The 16,470-nt window shown below is 44.1% G+C and overlaps 1 protein-coding gene across 1 annotated transcript in view; it reads right to left on the reverse strand.

Moving 5' to 3' along the window:
- Nucleotides 1-16,470, reverse strand: part of MPRIP (myosin phosphatase Rho interacting protein) — a gene marked incomplete in the record, with an annotated part of 257,621 nt that overhangs the window by 186,247 nt on the left and 54,904 nt on the right. Inside the window, 1 exon segment of the mRNA XM_077449495.1 lies at nucleotides 15,720-15,797. Coding sequence (XP_077305621.1) covers nucleotides 15,720-15,797 — 78 coding nt within the window.

Consider the following 16,470-nt stretch of genomic DNA (forward strand, 5'->3'; position numbering starts at 1 on the left):
TTGAAAGCAGCGCAGCCATTGGCTCGCGCTGCTGTCAATCACATCCAATGACGCAGCGCGCCGGGGGCGGGGCCTTGTGATACAGCGAGCGGCTATAGCCGCCGGCTGTATCACGGGAGCGCGCCCGCAGTGCTTCTCACCAATGCGAGGGAGCTCGCATTAACGTGAGAAGCACCTGCGGGAGGAAGCAGAGACAGCCGCCGAGGGACCCCAGAAGAGCAGGTTCGGGGCCACTCTGTGCAAAACGAGCTGCACAGTGGAGGTAAGTATGACATGTGTGTTATTTTAAAAAAATAAAAATTTTTGCTTTACAACCCCTTTACTGTTTCGTTTTTTTGTTTTTGTTTTTTTTAATTCATTAACCACTTTCAGACCGGACCATTTTGCTGGTAAATGACCAGAGGTCTTTTTACACTTTGGCACTGCGCTGTTTTAACTGGTAATTGCGCGGTCATGCAATGTTGTACCCAAACAAAATTTGCGTCCTTTTCTTCCCACAAATAGAGCTTTCTTTTGATGGTATTTGATTGCCTCTGCGATTTTTATTTTTTGCGATATAAACGTAAAAAGGCCGCAAATTTTGAAAAAAAATGATATTTTCTACTTTTTGTTATTCGAAAAATCCAATAAACTCAATTTTAGTCATACATTTAGGCCAAAATGTATTCAGCCACATGTCTTTGGTAAAAAAAAAGTCAATAATTGTATATTTATTGGTTTGCGCAAAAGTTGTCACATCTACAAACTAAGGTACGTTTTCTGGAATTTACGCAGCTTTTAGTTTACGACTGCCTATCTCATTTCTTGAGGTGCTAAAATGGCAGGGCAGTACAAAACCCCCCCAAATGACCCCATTTTGGAAAGTAGACCCCCTAAGGAAATTGATAAGAGGCATGTTGAGCCCATTGAATATTTTATTTTTTTGCCTCAAGCGATTGAATAATGACAAAAAAAAATATTTTTTTTTTTTTTTACACAAAGTTTTCACTAAATGATATATTGCTCACACATGCTATGGGCGTATGTGAAATGACACCCCAAAATAAATTCTGCTGCTTCTCCTGAGTACGGGGATACCACATATGTGGGACTTTTTGGGAGCCTAGCCGCGTACGGGGCCCCGAAAACCAAGCACCGCCTTCAGGCTTTCTAAGGGCGTAAATTTTTGAGTTCACTTCTCACTACCTATTACAGTTTTGAAGGCCATAAAATGCCAAGATGGCACAAAACCCCCACAAATGACCCCATTTTAGAAAGTAGACACCCCAAGCTATTTGCTGAGAGGCATGTTGAGTCCATGGAATATTTTATATTTTGCCACAAGTTGCGGGAAAATTACAAACTTTTTTTTTTTTTTTTCACAAAGTTGTCACTAAATGATATATTGCTCACGCATGCCATGGGCATATGTGAAATGACACCCCAAAATAAATTCTGCTGCTTCTCCTGAGTACGGGGATACCACATATGTGGGACTTTTTGGGAGCCTAGCCGCGTACGGGGCCCCGAAAACCAAGCACCGCCTTCAGGCTTTCTAAGGGCGTTACAGTTTTGAAGGCCATAAAATGCCAAGATGGCACAAACCCCCCCCAAATGACCCCATTTTGGAAAGTAGACACCCCTAAATTTAGGGGCACACTAGTGAGACTAGGTAATAAATGGCGGGTGCCCTGAAACTATAAAAAAATAACTAACCAACCAGCGTCACCTGTAACAGTTATATGGTGATCACTGGTGAAAGGGTTAACTAGGGGGCAATCAGGGGGCTTTATGCGGTAGTATATGGGGGTCCCTGGCGCTATAAAAAGCTGCGGCGAACCTAAATACCTACCTGCCTAACTAGCGTCACCTGTGACACTAATACAGCGATCAGAAAAACGATCGCTTATTAGGCTGGGTTCACACTGGAGCGATGCGGGAACGCCACGAATGCGCAGCGGGTTCCCGCATCGCATGCCTCCCGGCGGCAGTTCACACTGCCCTATGCGAACTGCTGGGAGTGTCAGTGAAATGTTACTGACACCCCCAGATCAGTTCGCATATCGCAGTGCGATCTGCAAACTCGGATCGCATGGTGTGAACACCCATGCGATCCGATTCTGCTGCGGGCCAAAAAAAGGGTCCCGTGCGAATTTGCGGCGGGTGCGGCGGGTGCGGCGAATGGCTGAACTCGAATCGCACAGAGATCGGATGTGATTTGCACTGCAGTGCGGTGCGAATCACATCCGTTCTCAAACCGCTGCAATGTGAACCCAGCCTTAGTGACACTGGCGACGGGGGGTGATCACGGGGTTAAACCTTTATTGGGGGGGTTAGGGGGGTACCTTAGAACTAAAGGGGGCTAACCCTAACTGCCCTAACAGTTATTAGTCACAAATGACACCCGCCGGGTGATCAGGGGGTTAAACCTTTATTAGGTAATAAATGGCGGGTGCCCTGAAACTATAAAAAAATAACTAACCAACCAGCGTCACCTGTAACAGTTATATGGTGATCACAGGTGAAAGGGTTAACTAGGGGGCAATCAGGGGTAGTAGTATATGGGGGTCCCTGGCGCTATAAAAAGCTGCGGCGAACCTAAATACCTACCTGCCTAACTAGCGTCACCTGTGACACTAATACGGCGATCAGAAAAATGATCGCTTATTAGGCTGGGTTCACACTGGAGCGATGCGGAAACGCCGCGAATCCGCGGCGGGTTCCCGCATCGCATGCCTCCCGGCGGCAGTTCACACTGCCCTATGCGAACTACTGGGAGTGTCAGTGAAATGTTACTGACACCCCCAGATCAGTTCGCATATCGCAGTGCGATCTGCAAACTCGGATCGCATGGTGTGAACACCCATGCGATCCGATTCTGCTGCGGACCAAAAAAAGGGTCCCGTGCGAATTTGCGGCGGGTGCGGCGGGTGTGGCGGGTGCGGCGGGTGCGGCGAATGGCTGAACTCGAATCGCACAGAGATCGGATGTGATTTGCACTGCAGTGCGGTGCGAATCACATTCGTTCTCATAAACCGCTGCAATGTGAACCCAGCCTTAGTGACACTGGCGACGGGGGGTGATCACGGGGTTAAACCTTTATTGGGGGGGGGTTAGGGGGGCACATTAGAACTAAAGGGGGCTAACTCTAACTGCCCTAACAGTTATTACAGTCACAAATGACACCAATGCAAAAAAAAAAAAAAAATGACATTGGTGTCACTGTGACTGGGGGGCAGGGGTAATTGGGGGGGTGATCGGGGGGTAAAGGGGGGGTGTGAGTGTGCCTGGCATGTTCTACTGTGTGTGTAGAGTGTTGGTGCAACTCACCGATCCGCTCTCCTCCGTGTCGGAACGAAAAATACCGACACGGAGGAGAGAATACATCACTTCCTCTCCTGTGTTTACATTACAGGAGAGGAAGTGATGTCACCGGGGATTTCCATTCGTCGAGAGCGATCGCGAGGGGGTGGCCATGAATGAATGGCCGCCCCCTCATCCCGGATCGCTCTCGAAGGAATGCCGACCGCCGCAGGCACCGGGGGGGGGCCCGATCGGGCCCCCCACCCGCGGGCAGGCAGGGACTTATATATACGCCCATATGCCTGCCCGTGCCATTCTGCCGACGTATATCGTCGTGCGGCGGTCGGCAAGTGGTTAAAATGTATTTTTCCCCAAAAACATTGCATTTGAAAGACCGCTGTGCAAATACAGTATGACATAGAATATTGCAACAACCGCCATTTTATTCTCTTGGGTCTCTGCTAAAATATATATAATGTTTGGGGGTTCCAAGTAATTTTCTAGCAAAAAATACTGATTTGAACTTGTAAGTAACAAGTGTCAGAAAAGGGTTTAGACTTTAAGTGGTTAAACTGACCTCATTTACTGATGGAAGTTTGTTCCTTTGATCTGAAGCCCCATACACACTATCAGAATTTCTGCCGATTTTTTCCTTCAGATTTACCAAAACCATATCATATGAGGTCAAACCTTAGGCGTTTCAATTTGTATGCAATCAGGCAGACCTTTCTACTACATGGTTTTGGTAAATCTGAAGACAAAAATCATCAGAACATCCGATAGTGTGTATGGGGCTTAAGATTGAAATGTCTCTACTCATCTCCAACGTCGAGATAAACTTGGCAGGCTGCCTGAATTTTTTTTTTTGTTTTTTGTTAGCTGTCAGAAGTGAGCAGAAAACTCTGCACTTGCTGCATAGAATCCGGAAAATGCTGTTTTAAGATCGGGAGGGGAGTAGAATTGCAATTTTGATTGTTTAATGATTAATCGTGCAGCTCCACCTTGTGGACAGCCTTCCGTGGAGAGTTGAAGCGGTTATAGCTGCAAAGGGTGGGCCAACTCAATATTGAACCTTAAGGACTAAGACTGGGATGCCATTAAAGTTGATGTTCGTGTAAAAGCAGGCACCCCAATACTTTTGGTAATATAGTGTACTTAACGAATCCATCAATCCTCCCAGCGCAAGACCGGACTCCTGGTGTTCTTGCCCCACTGCGGTCTAGCGGTCTTGTGTGGTGAACTGTTCCTGACATCATCAACCCCCTAGACCGGCTCTGGATGCAAGGACGGCATGAACAGTCCACTGCTGGACGTAGGGGCGTGCCATTTTCTGAAGGATCGAAGGACCAGTGTTCTACCAAGAACTGTCCCCTCCCATCGGATAGTGTCCGCCCCGTACTGCGCAGGCGCAGCACGGAGGACAAGGAGACTCCGAAAGTCTCCGAAGATGAACAGCACCTGCACACTCGCTAGTACCTTCTGCCCTGAGTCTTGGTTCAAGCCCCACCATGCAAATGGACATACGGTAGATGATGTTAAACAGCACTTAATAAGACGGCCGCTCGCCACGCTTCGGGCACGGCACCGCTCGGCAATTTTTTATTCTAACTCTATGTCCACTTGGATGGTGGGGCTTGAACCTGGACTCAGTGCGCAAGCGCCATTCATCTTCGGAGACCTTTGGCATCGCCTTGTCCTCCGTACTGCGCAAGCACAGTACAGGGTGGACACTATCCGACGGGGGACAGTATTCGACATAGAGTTCACCCCTAGACAAAATGAGCAGTTTACCCATGAATTGTGGGCACAGCCCCACCGCATAGGGGAAAAAAAAAAAAAAAATAATAATAATAATTCAGGGAGTTCTGGGGTATTGAGTATTGAGGAACCCGGGATAGCAAAATAAAAGTGGAGTAAACTACAGCTCTAACACACCAAAAGGGACCATATAAAAGAAAGTTTAGTTAGTGATCACCTACATTTTTAAAACGCATTTAATCCCACCACCACAAAAAATAAAAAAATAAATACATAGTTAGATTAAAAATGCTTTTTTGTTTATCTGCCTGGAGTTCAGTTTGAAAGCGAGTAGAGTAACAGTACACGATGCACCACCAAAACCAACATTTTCCCTAAGGCATCCAACAGTCACATGGGCAACAATATTGTGCAGAGAAAACCCAGGCCTTGCAGAGATGGCTCCAGTTTCCACGTCTCCATTTACTTTTGTCTTGAGGCAGAACAGATCAGCAGAGCACACAAACAATTTCTCCTATAGGTTAGTAACAAATCAGAGGCCCCATACATCACCCGAATATTGCTGGGTGTCAAGAATTAGGAAACGTCAGGAGTGCGCAGGTCACGCGCAGAGGTCAGCCATCGTGAAGAGGCTCAAGACATCGATCTAGATAAGGCAGGGTGGTGTTACCCACAGGAACTGAAGGCGGCAAAAAGTAAAATGCTGTTTGGCTTATGTCCGATTTCCCCCCTTTGTGATTGTGAATGACCCCCAGCATCATATTGTGATTCCTCAAGACTAACTGTGTACCCTTGTTCATTCATTTAAGTTGGGAATTTGACCGAAAAAAATCTACTTTAGCCATCTGCTATGTATATGGCTGCTGGCAGAGCTTACTGGCACAAAGCATTAGACAACGTCAGGGTTTACGAGTGTCACCACCCAGGACGAAGCACAAACTCTGTGCACATCTCGCTGGCTGTTCTTTCGATGCCCATTTAAGGCAGCATTATCCAAAAGGCAGATTCTGCTTCAATAAACTTGAGCTTCAAGTTTCTTCCATGGAGGAGAAAGAAAAAGGTTGGGAGCAAAAGGAAAGTGTTTGTGTGTGTGTGAGGGGGGGGGGGGGGGGTCACCTGATCAGAGGATGAAACAGCACAACCCTCTCGCTGTAACTAGATCAAAACATCGCTTGGCCTATAATCTGTGCAAGCCAATCCAAAACACACCCTTATCATGTATTGCAGAGATGGGCAGTGCGACAACGCAAAATAATGAGAAAGGGTCTTTGTTTTATCCTCAGTTAGACCCCTTTCACACTGGGGCGTTTTTTCAGGCGCTTTAGCGTTAAAATAAGCACCTGTAAAGCGCCTCGAGGAAGCCTCATCTGCAATCCCAATGTAAAAACCCCAGTGCTTTCACACTTAGGCGCTGCGCTGGCAGAGCGTCAAAAAAAGTCCTGCAAGCAGCTTCTTTGCATCACTTTTGGAGCTGTGAATACACCGCTCCTAAAGCGCCCCTTCCCAATGAAATCAATGGGAAGCGCCTACAAAGCGCCTTTGGCAGCAGCGCTTTGTGGGCGCTTTTAACCCTTTATTTGGCCACTAGCAGGGGGTTAAAAGCGCCCCACTAGCGCTTGAAAACTGCTGGTAAAGCGCCTCTTAAAGTGGAGGGCCACCCTGAAAACAATTTTTTTTTTTAAATTACAAAAAAATCTAAAAAAAAAAAAAAAAAAGAAACATTTTTTTTCTTTTTTACTTACCAGAAATGCCTGTTGCTAGGCACATAATCCTAATCTTCCTCTTCCTCCTCCGCGGAGATCTTCTGTCTTCTCTCTTCGTCGCGGCGTCTTCTGTGTAATGGGTCGCGCTGTGTTCTGGGAACTGTGTGTTCCAGAACACAGCGCGTCCCATTCAGAAAGCGCTGCGGGACTCGCGCATGCGCAGTAGCTGCGGGACTCGTGCATGCGCAGTAGGAAACAGGCAGTGAAGCCATAAGGCTCCACTGCCTGTTTCCCTTAGAGGGAATGGCGGCGCCGGGACCCGAGAGCCGAGGGACGGGTTGGCCTCGGGCGGCCGACATCTCGGGCGCCCTGGACAGGTAAGTGTGTTTATTAAGTCAGCAGCTGCAGTGTTTGCAGCTGCTGACTTTTTATTTATTTATTTTTTATGTTTTTAAACGGCCCTACTCTTTAAGCGCCACTTTATGAGTGTTTTTTCGGGCACTGACAGTGTGAAAGGGCTCTTAAAGCACTTGGGCTTTCACATGGGATTGCAGATGAGGTTTTTTTCCAAGCGCTTTATAGGCGCTTTTTTTTTTTTAGCGCTAAAGCACCTGAAAAACTCCTAAAAAACGCCCCAGTGTGAAAGGGGTCTTAAGAATTGCAGCTCATACTGTAGATTCGTTTTGCAGATCAGGATTACAAAGTAGAGAAAACAATGAGCGGCGTTGGCTGCAGGAAACATCCAGTGTGCCCATTCTGGCGTCCAATCATTGGAAAATTTTCAAAGGTGCTCCTACAGCCTTGCTGAACTTACGGAAAGCCATAACAAACAGGGAAGAAAAACAAAATGTCCAACCGTCTATCTGCAGCATCTGTCAGCCTCTGGAGGGTTAGGTGGACAAAAAAAAAAAAAAGTGAAGCGCACGTCACATGAAAATTCAGTCTACAACAAAATAATGTGCGAGTGGACCAAAATCCTTCCCCATTTTCCTTTCCTTTTATTCCTAAATTTTCAGACACCACAAGCCTCTTCTCTCTCTGCACAGTTCTCCTATATTTTTACTTTCCCGTAACTAAGAGGTTGACGTCTTCTTTGTGACATCTGATGCTCTCCTAGGGCCATTCAACATCGCAATTACAATGTACGTTCCTTAATCTCTAGCGTGACACTGTACCACATGATCTTCTATATACCTTTACAAAACAAAATAAACCTTTTGTAAAATAAAAATGTGACATCTGCTCTTCTGGAGCAAACACCCTCTCAATGAAGCAAAACAAAAAACCCGGGGTAACATTACTGAGCTTTCTTGTAGGATCCTAGAAAAGCTAAGGATCACAAATCCCACAAAGATGTGCTACTACACAAAGTTGTGAGATATGGGATCCTCCATTTTCCCCAAGATGAAGGCCCAATGATATCATCAAATCCTTCAAGAAGCTATCCAAATATGTGGGCATACCGCCAATTTACTCATTTTAGGTCTTTCCAATGAAGGGTACTGTTAAGCTACAGCATACCAAGACATTTTAGACAATTGTGCTCTTCCAACCTTGTGAGAACAGACCGGTGAAGGTTATTTTCTGTCCTAGCACAACTTTGAGCCTGTGGACGAAGCCAGCTTCGTAAAAACAGGGTTTGAAGAGTTTTGTGTGGAAGATCTCAAGTGGTCTGCACAGAGCCCTGACCTAAATCCTACTGAACACCTTTGGGATTAATTGAAAATTGTCATTTTAGACAGTTGTGCTTTTCCAACAATGTGATAACTGATTGGATAATCAATTATGCTCCAGCATGAATGTACTCCTCTGTGCACAAAGCCAGCTCCTGAAAAGTTGGGTGTGGAGGAGCTAAAGTGGTCTGCACAAAGCCCTACCCTCAACCCTAGTGAACACTTTTGGGGAGGCCTGGAATACGAATCGTTAGCCAGGTCTTCTCGTCCAATCTGACTTGGGTATTTATGCTTATTCCACCAAGACAGCAAACGCACTCCAAAAGTTTGCTCAAAGTCATTGCAGAAGAACCAGGGTTTTACAATGTGATGCCCAACAAGCTCATATAGGTGTGAGGGTCAGGTGTCCACCAGCATTTGGTAATGGAAATCAACCAAATTGCCATTTTAGACAATTGTGCTCGTCCAAACATTGGTGAAGGTACTTTTCCGTTCCATCATGACTGTACAAAGCCAGCTCCATAAAGACATGGTTTGAAGAGTTTGGTGTGAAGAAACTCAACTTGTCTGCACAGAGACCTGACCTCAACCCTACTGAACAACTTTGGGGTGACTTGGAATTCAGATTGCTAGCTAGGCCTCCTCGTCAAACCTGACTTCATAATTACTGTTTTAAGCTGTATAAGGCAGAATAAGCACAAATTCCCACTAACGTATACAAAAATCTTGCCCAAAGCCATTGCAGAAGAGCCAGAGTTTTACAATGGAATATCCAACAAGCTCATATTAGGTGTGAGGGTCAAGCGTCCACCACGTTTGGTGCCATGGCGGATATTTAAAGTGGATGTAAACCTGAGTCATGAAATTTGAGCTGGGCACGTCTATCTGTACTGTTTTCTCATCTCTCTTCAAAACACTATGTCCTGTAGCGGTCTCCTGCTCCGTTCTTCTGTTATCAGCCTGATAACTTCTGACAAGTTCTCTGTCAATGGAGATAAAAGCAGCCTGAATTTTGTGTTGGGGAGGATGCTATAAATACATTAGCAGATGTGAAAGTCTCTACCTATTAGGAGCGAGGGTGTGTGCCTTTCCTTCAATCAGCTGTCTTGGCTGCATGCCCAGGCTTCACTGCAGTGTTGACCAGGAAGAGACAAATCTAGCACCATCTGAACTTTCTAAAGAATATATAAAGCTGAAGACAGAAGATATGCATGTAAAACTCATATAGGGAGATTTGTTTCATCCCTGTATATCATCTGAGGTGGTTTACTTCACTGGGTATATGTGAGCTTTTACATACACTTTGAGGAGATACAGAGACAAGGTTGTTAAAACTCACAAACGCTGATGAGATTAGGTTAAAGTGGTAGTATAATCAAAATGTTAACGTTTACCTACAGGTAAGCCTATAAGGCGGCTTACCTGTAGGTAAAATATATATATATATATTATATATATATATATATATATATATTATATATATATATATATATATATATATATATATATCCTAAACCTGTACAGTTTAGGAGATAAACCCCCTGCAATGAACCGCAGCGGCACATGTGCATAGGGGATTCTCGGCTGAAAGCCCGGCAGACGCCGGACCTTGCCGGAAAGAGGTCTCCCGCGTGCATGCATGGGAGCGACAACATCGCGGCTCCAGCCACTCACAGCGCTGGAAGACACGCCGAGGCAACCTATCGGCTACCTCAGCGTGGACCAGGTAAGATACCGACGCCTCGTTCTAAGGTAAGTATTTCATAATGAGCTAGTATGTGGTGCATACTAGCTCATTATGCCTTTTCCCTTGCAGGTTAGGAAAAAAAAAAAAAAGTGGCAGCAGGTTTACTAACGCTTTAAGCAAAACAGCTTTACATGTTAAAAAAAAAAAGAAGGGGTTAAAAAAATATGTTTTAAAAAGTCCTTCAGACCGAGTTTAAATAATCCAGTGCCTTATAAAGGAACATTTACCTGCTCTTTTACAAACAGATCTGACGACAGCCCACAAGACGCCTAATTCTCTCCTATTCTATTTAAAGGAATGACACAATCTTCACACATCGGCCTGGAAGATTAGGTTAGAGATAAACTAAGAACGCGCAGTTTAACCCGCCAGCTGCCAAAGCAAAGCCAAACAGACGAGCGCCATCATTTTTAGTAGGAAGCTATGGGTCTAGGTCAGAGTTATGCAGGGTTGGCTTCCATTCTCATCCATTGCAGCCCAGTCCCTGATGTAGTGAGTTATATACTGGTTAGGCTTCTATATTTAATCTGTTATTAAACGATGAGATCAGAGACAGGAAAAACACAAGGTCTAAATGAGATGGGATATTTGTCTAACCAGCGGCTCCGATGGGAAATGCTCATGAGGACTGTGAACTGGAGGGGTTGGACGGGAGGGGAATGGGGGCATGCATTAACCCTTGCACAATTGGTAGCAGATGTCAGCAAATAAACATTCTCACACTCCATTCACAAAATAAATCCATAAAGGGGAGCGGACGGGCAGACAGGATTTAAAGGGCCATTAAACCAAAAACATGTGTCATGTCAAAGACAAAAGAGCTTACCCAATGCTAGTATTAAATATGTGAACCCAAACAATGAACCTCTTTTTTTTTTGGTACATTTTTATCTGTTAAATATACCGTTGAAAGTGAATGGTTATATCTGTCCCATAAGTGCCAAAACATACCTGATGATCCTGCCAGACATCCAGTAAGCTAATAACTTCCTGTGTGCTCTGGATTGTTAACAGACCCCTGTGGACTTCAGAACAGACGACCTCTTACCCCCTCTCCTCATCTCCGTAACATAAAGCACAAAGTAATAGAAAGTTCAGAATTTTACGGTTGTCACCAGAACAGGAAAAAAAAAAAAAAAAAAGAGTAAAAATCATCCAATAGAAATTCCTAACTTTAGAAAGGTTTTCCACTGTGCCTCAGGGACAGGAAGCGTAGGGAAACCTACCCAATGGTACATAGACCACACACAAAAAAAAAGAAAAATTATATTATATTAAATTATAAAAACAAATTATATATATATATATATATATATATATATATATTTTTTTTTTTTTTTATACCAATAATTATACTAATAATAATAATAATCTGAGAGAGCCAAAATGATTCCCCATTCAATCCATATTTAATTATATTTTTTTTTTTTCCCCATTTTATTCTTTTAAATAGTTTCAAGCGTTACTTTTATAGGCACATCAGGTAGCAAAAGGAGTCTCCATAAAGTGAAGAGAACTCCCTGTGGAGACAGGTGTCCCAGGAGCAAGAGTCCCAACCAGATGTCCCCTTTATTCCAGTTCAGGTGACAATTAAAAAATGTTGGATTTTCCCTCACTTTCAGTACCTATAAAAGTTTTGCCTTTACTATTTTATCCAATGCCAAGTCTTTTTCCTTGGCTTATTTTAGTTCTTTCAGCTACATAAGCAGGGCTTAGGACAAGTTGCCTTTTAGGCATGCTGGTCATTTTCAGAAGGCACGTATTAAATAAAATAGGAACGCAACAGGTTACGTCATCATGCAATATCATGTAATGTCATGTCATTATGTAATGCAATTTCTGGTAATTGCAAACCATTTCAAATCAGTTGCTCCAACCAATATTCACAAGAAAGCAGAGCAATGAGCAACCAAAAAAGCTGAGATCTTGTTGAGGTCACCATTTTCACGTGTGGTTACATAAGATCTCTGGATCCTGGTTGCCTATTGCTCTGCTTTTTTGTGAACCACCAGGGTCTGTGTTTGGCATAGACTGGCCATCGGGACTACCGGGAGTTTCTCAGTGGGCCAGTGAGGTGCAGTCCTGGTGCTGCTCCTCACTGACAGCGAGTGATCGTGATTTGACTCCTGTCAAGAGGAGCTGCTTCCATCACTTGCTGGAGAGAGCATTAGGTGTTATGCTCCCTCCAGAGGAGCAAAAAGCTGCCTTCAAAACTGTGAGTACATGTGGGAGGGGGAGGAGAGGGAGGACACTGATATAGGGGGCTGCTGATGGGGACTCTGATGTGAAGGAGGCTTCTGATGTGAAGGGGGCTGCTGGTGGGGATTCTGATGTGGATGGGGCTGCTGGTGAGGACACACTGATGCAAGGGGGATGCTGTTGGGGACACTCGAAATTAAAGTGGGCCAGTCATGATGAAGTCCAGGGCCAAATTTTTGTCCCAGTCCAGCCCTGGTCTGTGTTCTGCTACATAACCAGATCATACTGAAGTGATGGGGCTTCTCTTGAGTATCCATTGTGACCGGAAACCAATGGCTTGTATTTTTTGCAAGATCCTAATGAGCAGAGTGCAAACAAACTCTGCCCTAGAAGGTCCTGGTTTATATATGTTCTGCACAATATCAATCAAGAGCAGCACAGAAAGCAACCATGGCTTCAAGATAAATGCTCTAAAACACTATCTGAACAAGTCAGCTAACATATGGCACTCATGTAAATAAAGAAGCTTACACTGTCCCAGCTCAACACTACTCTTGAAATGTCATGACAAAGACCTAAATCAACATTTTTGATTAAGTGAGGTGGGAACCCGTCATTATTGATCCAGAATTTTTGCTGCCATATTAAAGTGGTTGTAAACCATCACATACACCCAGTGAAATGACTTTCCTCGGATGATATACAAATCCTCCTACACAAGTTGTACCTGTTTATCTACGGCTGTCTTACCTCTACATCCAAAGTGCAGAATTTACACAGGATCTCTCAGCTCTGAAAAGCAGGGGGTGGAGAGCTGAAGAGGCATCAGTGAGGAGAGCTCCGAGAGCTGATTGGAGGGAAGGGACACACCCTCCTTCACACAGCACACACGAACAGAGCTGAGGGTGTCAATCAGCTGGAGGTCCCTCCCCTGTCACCATTTTTCTCTTGGTGTCAGGAAAACTTGTGAGACGTGACTCATGCCGATAGCAGAAGAAGGAAGCAGCAGACACAAATGCCACTTAGTGCTCTGATAGAGACAAGTATACAATATAGAGAGATATGCTTTGTTCATTATTCATGTCTGAGGTTTACAACCACCTTAATTTGTGTCCCCTAACCGTAAAGCTGACCTCCCGCCTTCCTTTCAGTCTTGCACAGTTGTACCGGCTCCTCTCCTGGGCTGAAATAGCTTACTCTGATTTCACTGCACACTGTGAGCTTCTCACAATATGCATTAGAAGCTGTAACAAGTCATATAGAGCCCCGCCCCATTTCCTGGCTGGGGGGCATGCAGCATCATCTAGCTCTCAGGCTGTCTGTATGCGAATACTCAACCACTCCTCCAGACTGACATCCACCAATCACCATCACCCAATTGTGATATTTGCAGACCAACTCAGAACCAGCTCTTGCATCGGGGTGAGGGCCCAAGTGAGGAGTACTGGGGCAAGGAATGTTTTCAGCAAGCCATGTACAGGACCCTCCCACTACTCATAATCTGCCCGTACTGCATAGAGAAGCACGCAAACCCCCAGGACAAAATAAGGTATGTAATAGAAACAGAAAAGCCTTTTTATTTAAATGTGATTAGCATTGTAAGGGGGGGGGGGGGGGCAGAGGAAGGCAATATACAAGCAGAATAAACTTTTGCTTTAACCCCTTCATACTGACCGAACACTAATGTGGCCTCCCTGGACTGGGCTTTTTGCCGTGGGGATGCATCTGTCTTTGTGCTGGGAGCGCACAGCACAGACAATGGGGTCTCACCGAGGGCCCCGTTCTAACAATGTACCCGAAACTCCCGGGTCCCCCCTGATCGCTGTGGTAGCCTCTGATTGGCTACCACAGTGATTTGTTACTGTAAAGTGCGCCCCTGTGTTTCTCTAAATACGTAAATAATAAAGAAAAAAAAAATACCTAGATCAAGGTTTGATCTAGGTCAGTGCCAGGGTTAGTGTTTGGGTCAAGTAAGGGTCAAAAAGGTCAGGGACAGTATATTTTGGGCAGGTTTTTTTTTTTCTAATTAGTATCAAATTATTGTCAGTCATTGTCAGTGTGTTTTAGGTAGGACCAAAACAAAAAAATGCAAACTATTGTTTCTGGGCTGTATTACAGGTACAAGCAACAACAAGCATACACATATGTGGTATCACTGCGATAGTCAGGAGTATTTATTTTGGGTTGTTTTGGTGGAAGGTTACATAGTTACATAGTAGGTGAGGTCAAAAAAAGACACAAGTCCATCAAGTCCAACCTATGTGTGTGTTTATATGTCAGTATTACATTGTATATCCCTGTATGTTGCGGTCGTTCAGGGGTTTAATGGTTTCTTGAAACTATCAATACTCCTCACTGAGACCACCGCCTGTGGAAGGGAATTCCACATCCTTGCCGCTCTTACAGTAAAAAGCCCTCTACATAGTTTAAGGTTAAACCTCTTTTCTTCTAATTTCAATGAGTGGCCACGTCTTGTTAAACTCCCCTTTGTGAAAAAGTGTTATCCCTATTGTGGGGTCACCAGTACGGCATTTGTATATTGAAATCATATCCCCTCTCAAGCGTCTCTTCTCCAGAGAGAATAAGTTCAGTGCTCAAAACTAATATCCTCCAGACCCTTTATTAGCTTTGTTGCCCTTCTTTGTACTCGCTCCATTTCCAGTACATCCTTCCTGAGGACTGGTGCCCAGAACTGGACAAGCATACTCCAGGTGCTGCCGGACCAGAGTCTTGTAGAGCAGGAGAATTATCATTTTATCTCTGGAGTTGATCCCCTTTTTAATGCCAATATTCTGTTTGCTTTGTTAGCAGCAGCTTGGCATTGCATGGCATTGCTGAGCCGATCATCTACTAGGACCCCCAGGTCCTTTTCCATCCTAGATTCCCCCAGTGTATAGATTGCATTATTTTTGCCACCCAGATGCATTATTTTACATTTTTATACACTGAACCTCATTTGCCAAGTAGTTCCCCACACCATTAAATTTGTTCAGATCTTTTTGCAAGGTTATGAAGGATGGGGCAGTTTTTCTTTAACAAAAAAAACACCAATCGCACACCACACAGGAGATATCCATTACCATTCATCACCAAATGAAAGCCCAATTTGTCCTGAAAAAAAAGAAATGTGGTATAATCCACCTGGATGCACAAAGTAGTTGTGATGAGAAGTACGGTTTTACTAACATGTCAAAGTTGCAAAATTGTGCTCGGGCACTAATATTGGTTTCAGGTGTGAAGGGGTCAAAGACCTGGATAAATAAAAGAAAGCCACTCATTTTTTTGCCAGTGTAGCAAGCTTGCAATAAAGAAATACATGTATAATATACACAAATTAATAATGTGAGGGGTCCTTACTCTTGATCGGTGCATAGGATTGTCAAAGTCTGTGCCTTCGGGAGCCAGGAGCAGCCATCCTCCATAAATGGGCTTGGCCTGTAAGATAAGAAACAGAACAGTGAGGTCTAATACACAATAAAACAAATGCAATAAATGTGTATTTAACCACTTTCAGACCGGACCATTTTGCTGGTAAATGACCAGAGGTCTTTTTACACTTTGGCACTGCGCTGCTTTAACTGGTAATTGCGCGGTCATGCAATGTTGTACCCAAACAAAATTTGCGTCCTTTTCTTCCCACAAATAGAGCTTTCTTTTGATGGTATTTGATTGCCTCTGCGATTTTTATTTTTTGCGATATAAACGTAAAAAGACCGCAAATTTTGAAAAAAAATGATATTTTCTACTTTTTGTTATTAGAAAAATCCAATAAACTCAATTTTAGTCATACATTTAGGCCAAAATGTATTCAGCCACATGTCTTTGGTAAAAAAAAAGTCAATAATTGTATATTTATTGGTTTGCGCAAAAGTTGTCACATCTACAAACTAAGGTACGTTTTCTGGAATTTACGCAGCTTTTAGTTTACGACTGCCTATCTCATTTCTTGAGGTGCTAAAATGGCAGGGCAGTACAAAACCCCCCCAAATGACCCCATTTTGGAAAGTAGACCCCCTAAGGAAATTGATAAGAGGCATGTTGAGCCCATTGAATATTTTATTTTTTTGCCTCAAGCGATTGAATAATGACAAAAAAAAAATTTTTTTTT

The sequence above is a fragment of the Lithobates pipiens genome, unplaced genomic scaffold, assembly GCF_037356315.1.
Source record: "Lithobates pipiens isolate NorthernLeopardFrog02 unplaced genomic scaffold, aLitPip1_a1.2 Scaffold_22, whole genome shotgun sequence".
Taxonomy (NCBI): domain Eukaryota; kingdom Metazoa; phylum Chordata; class Amphibia; order Anura; family Ranidae; genus Lithobates; species Lithobates pipiens.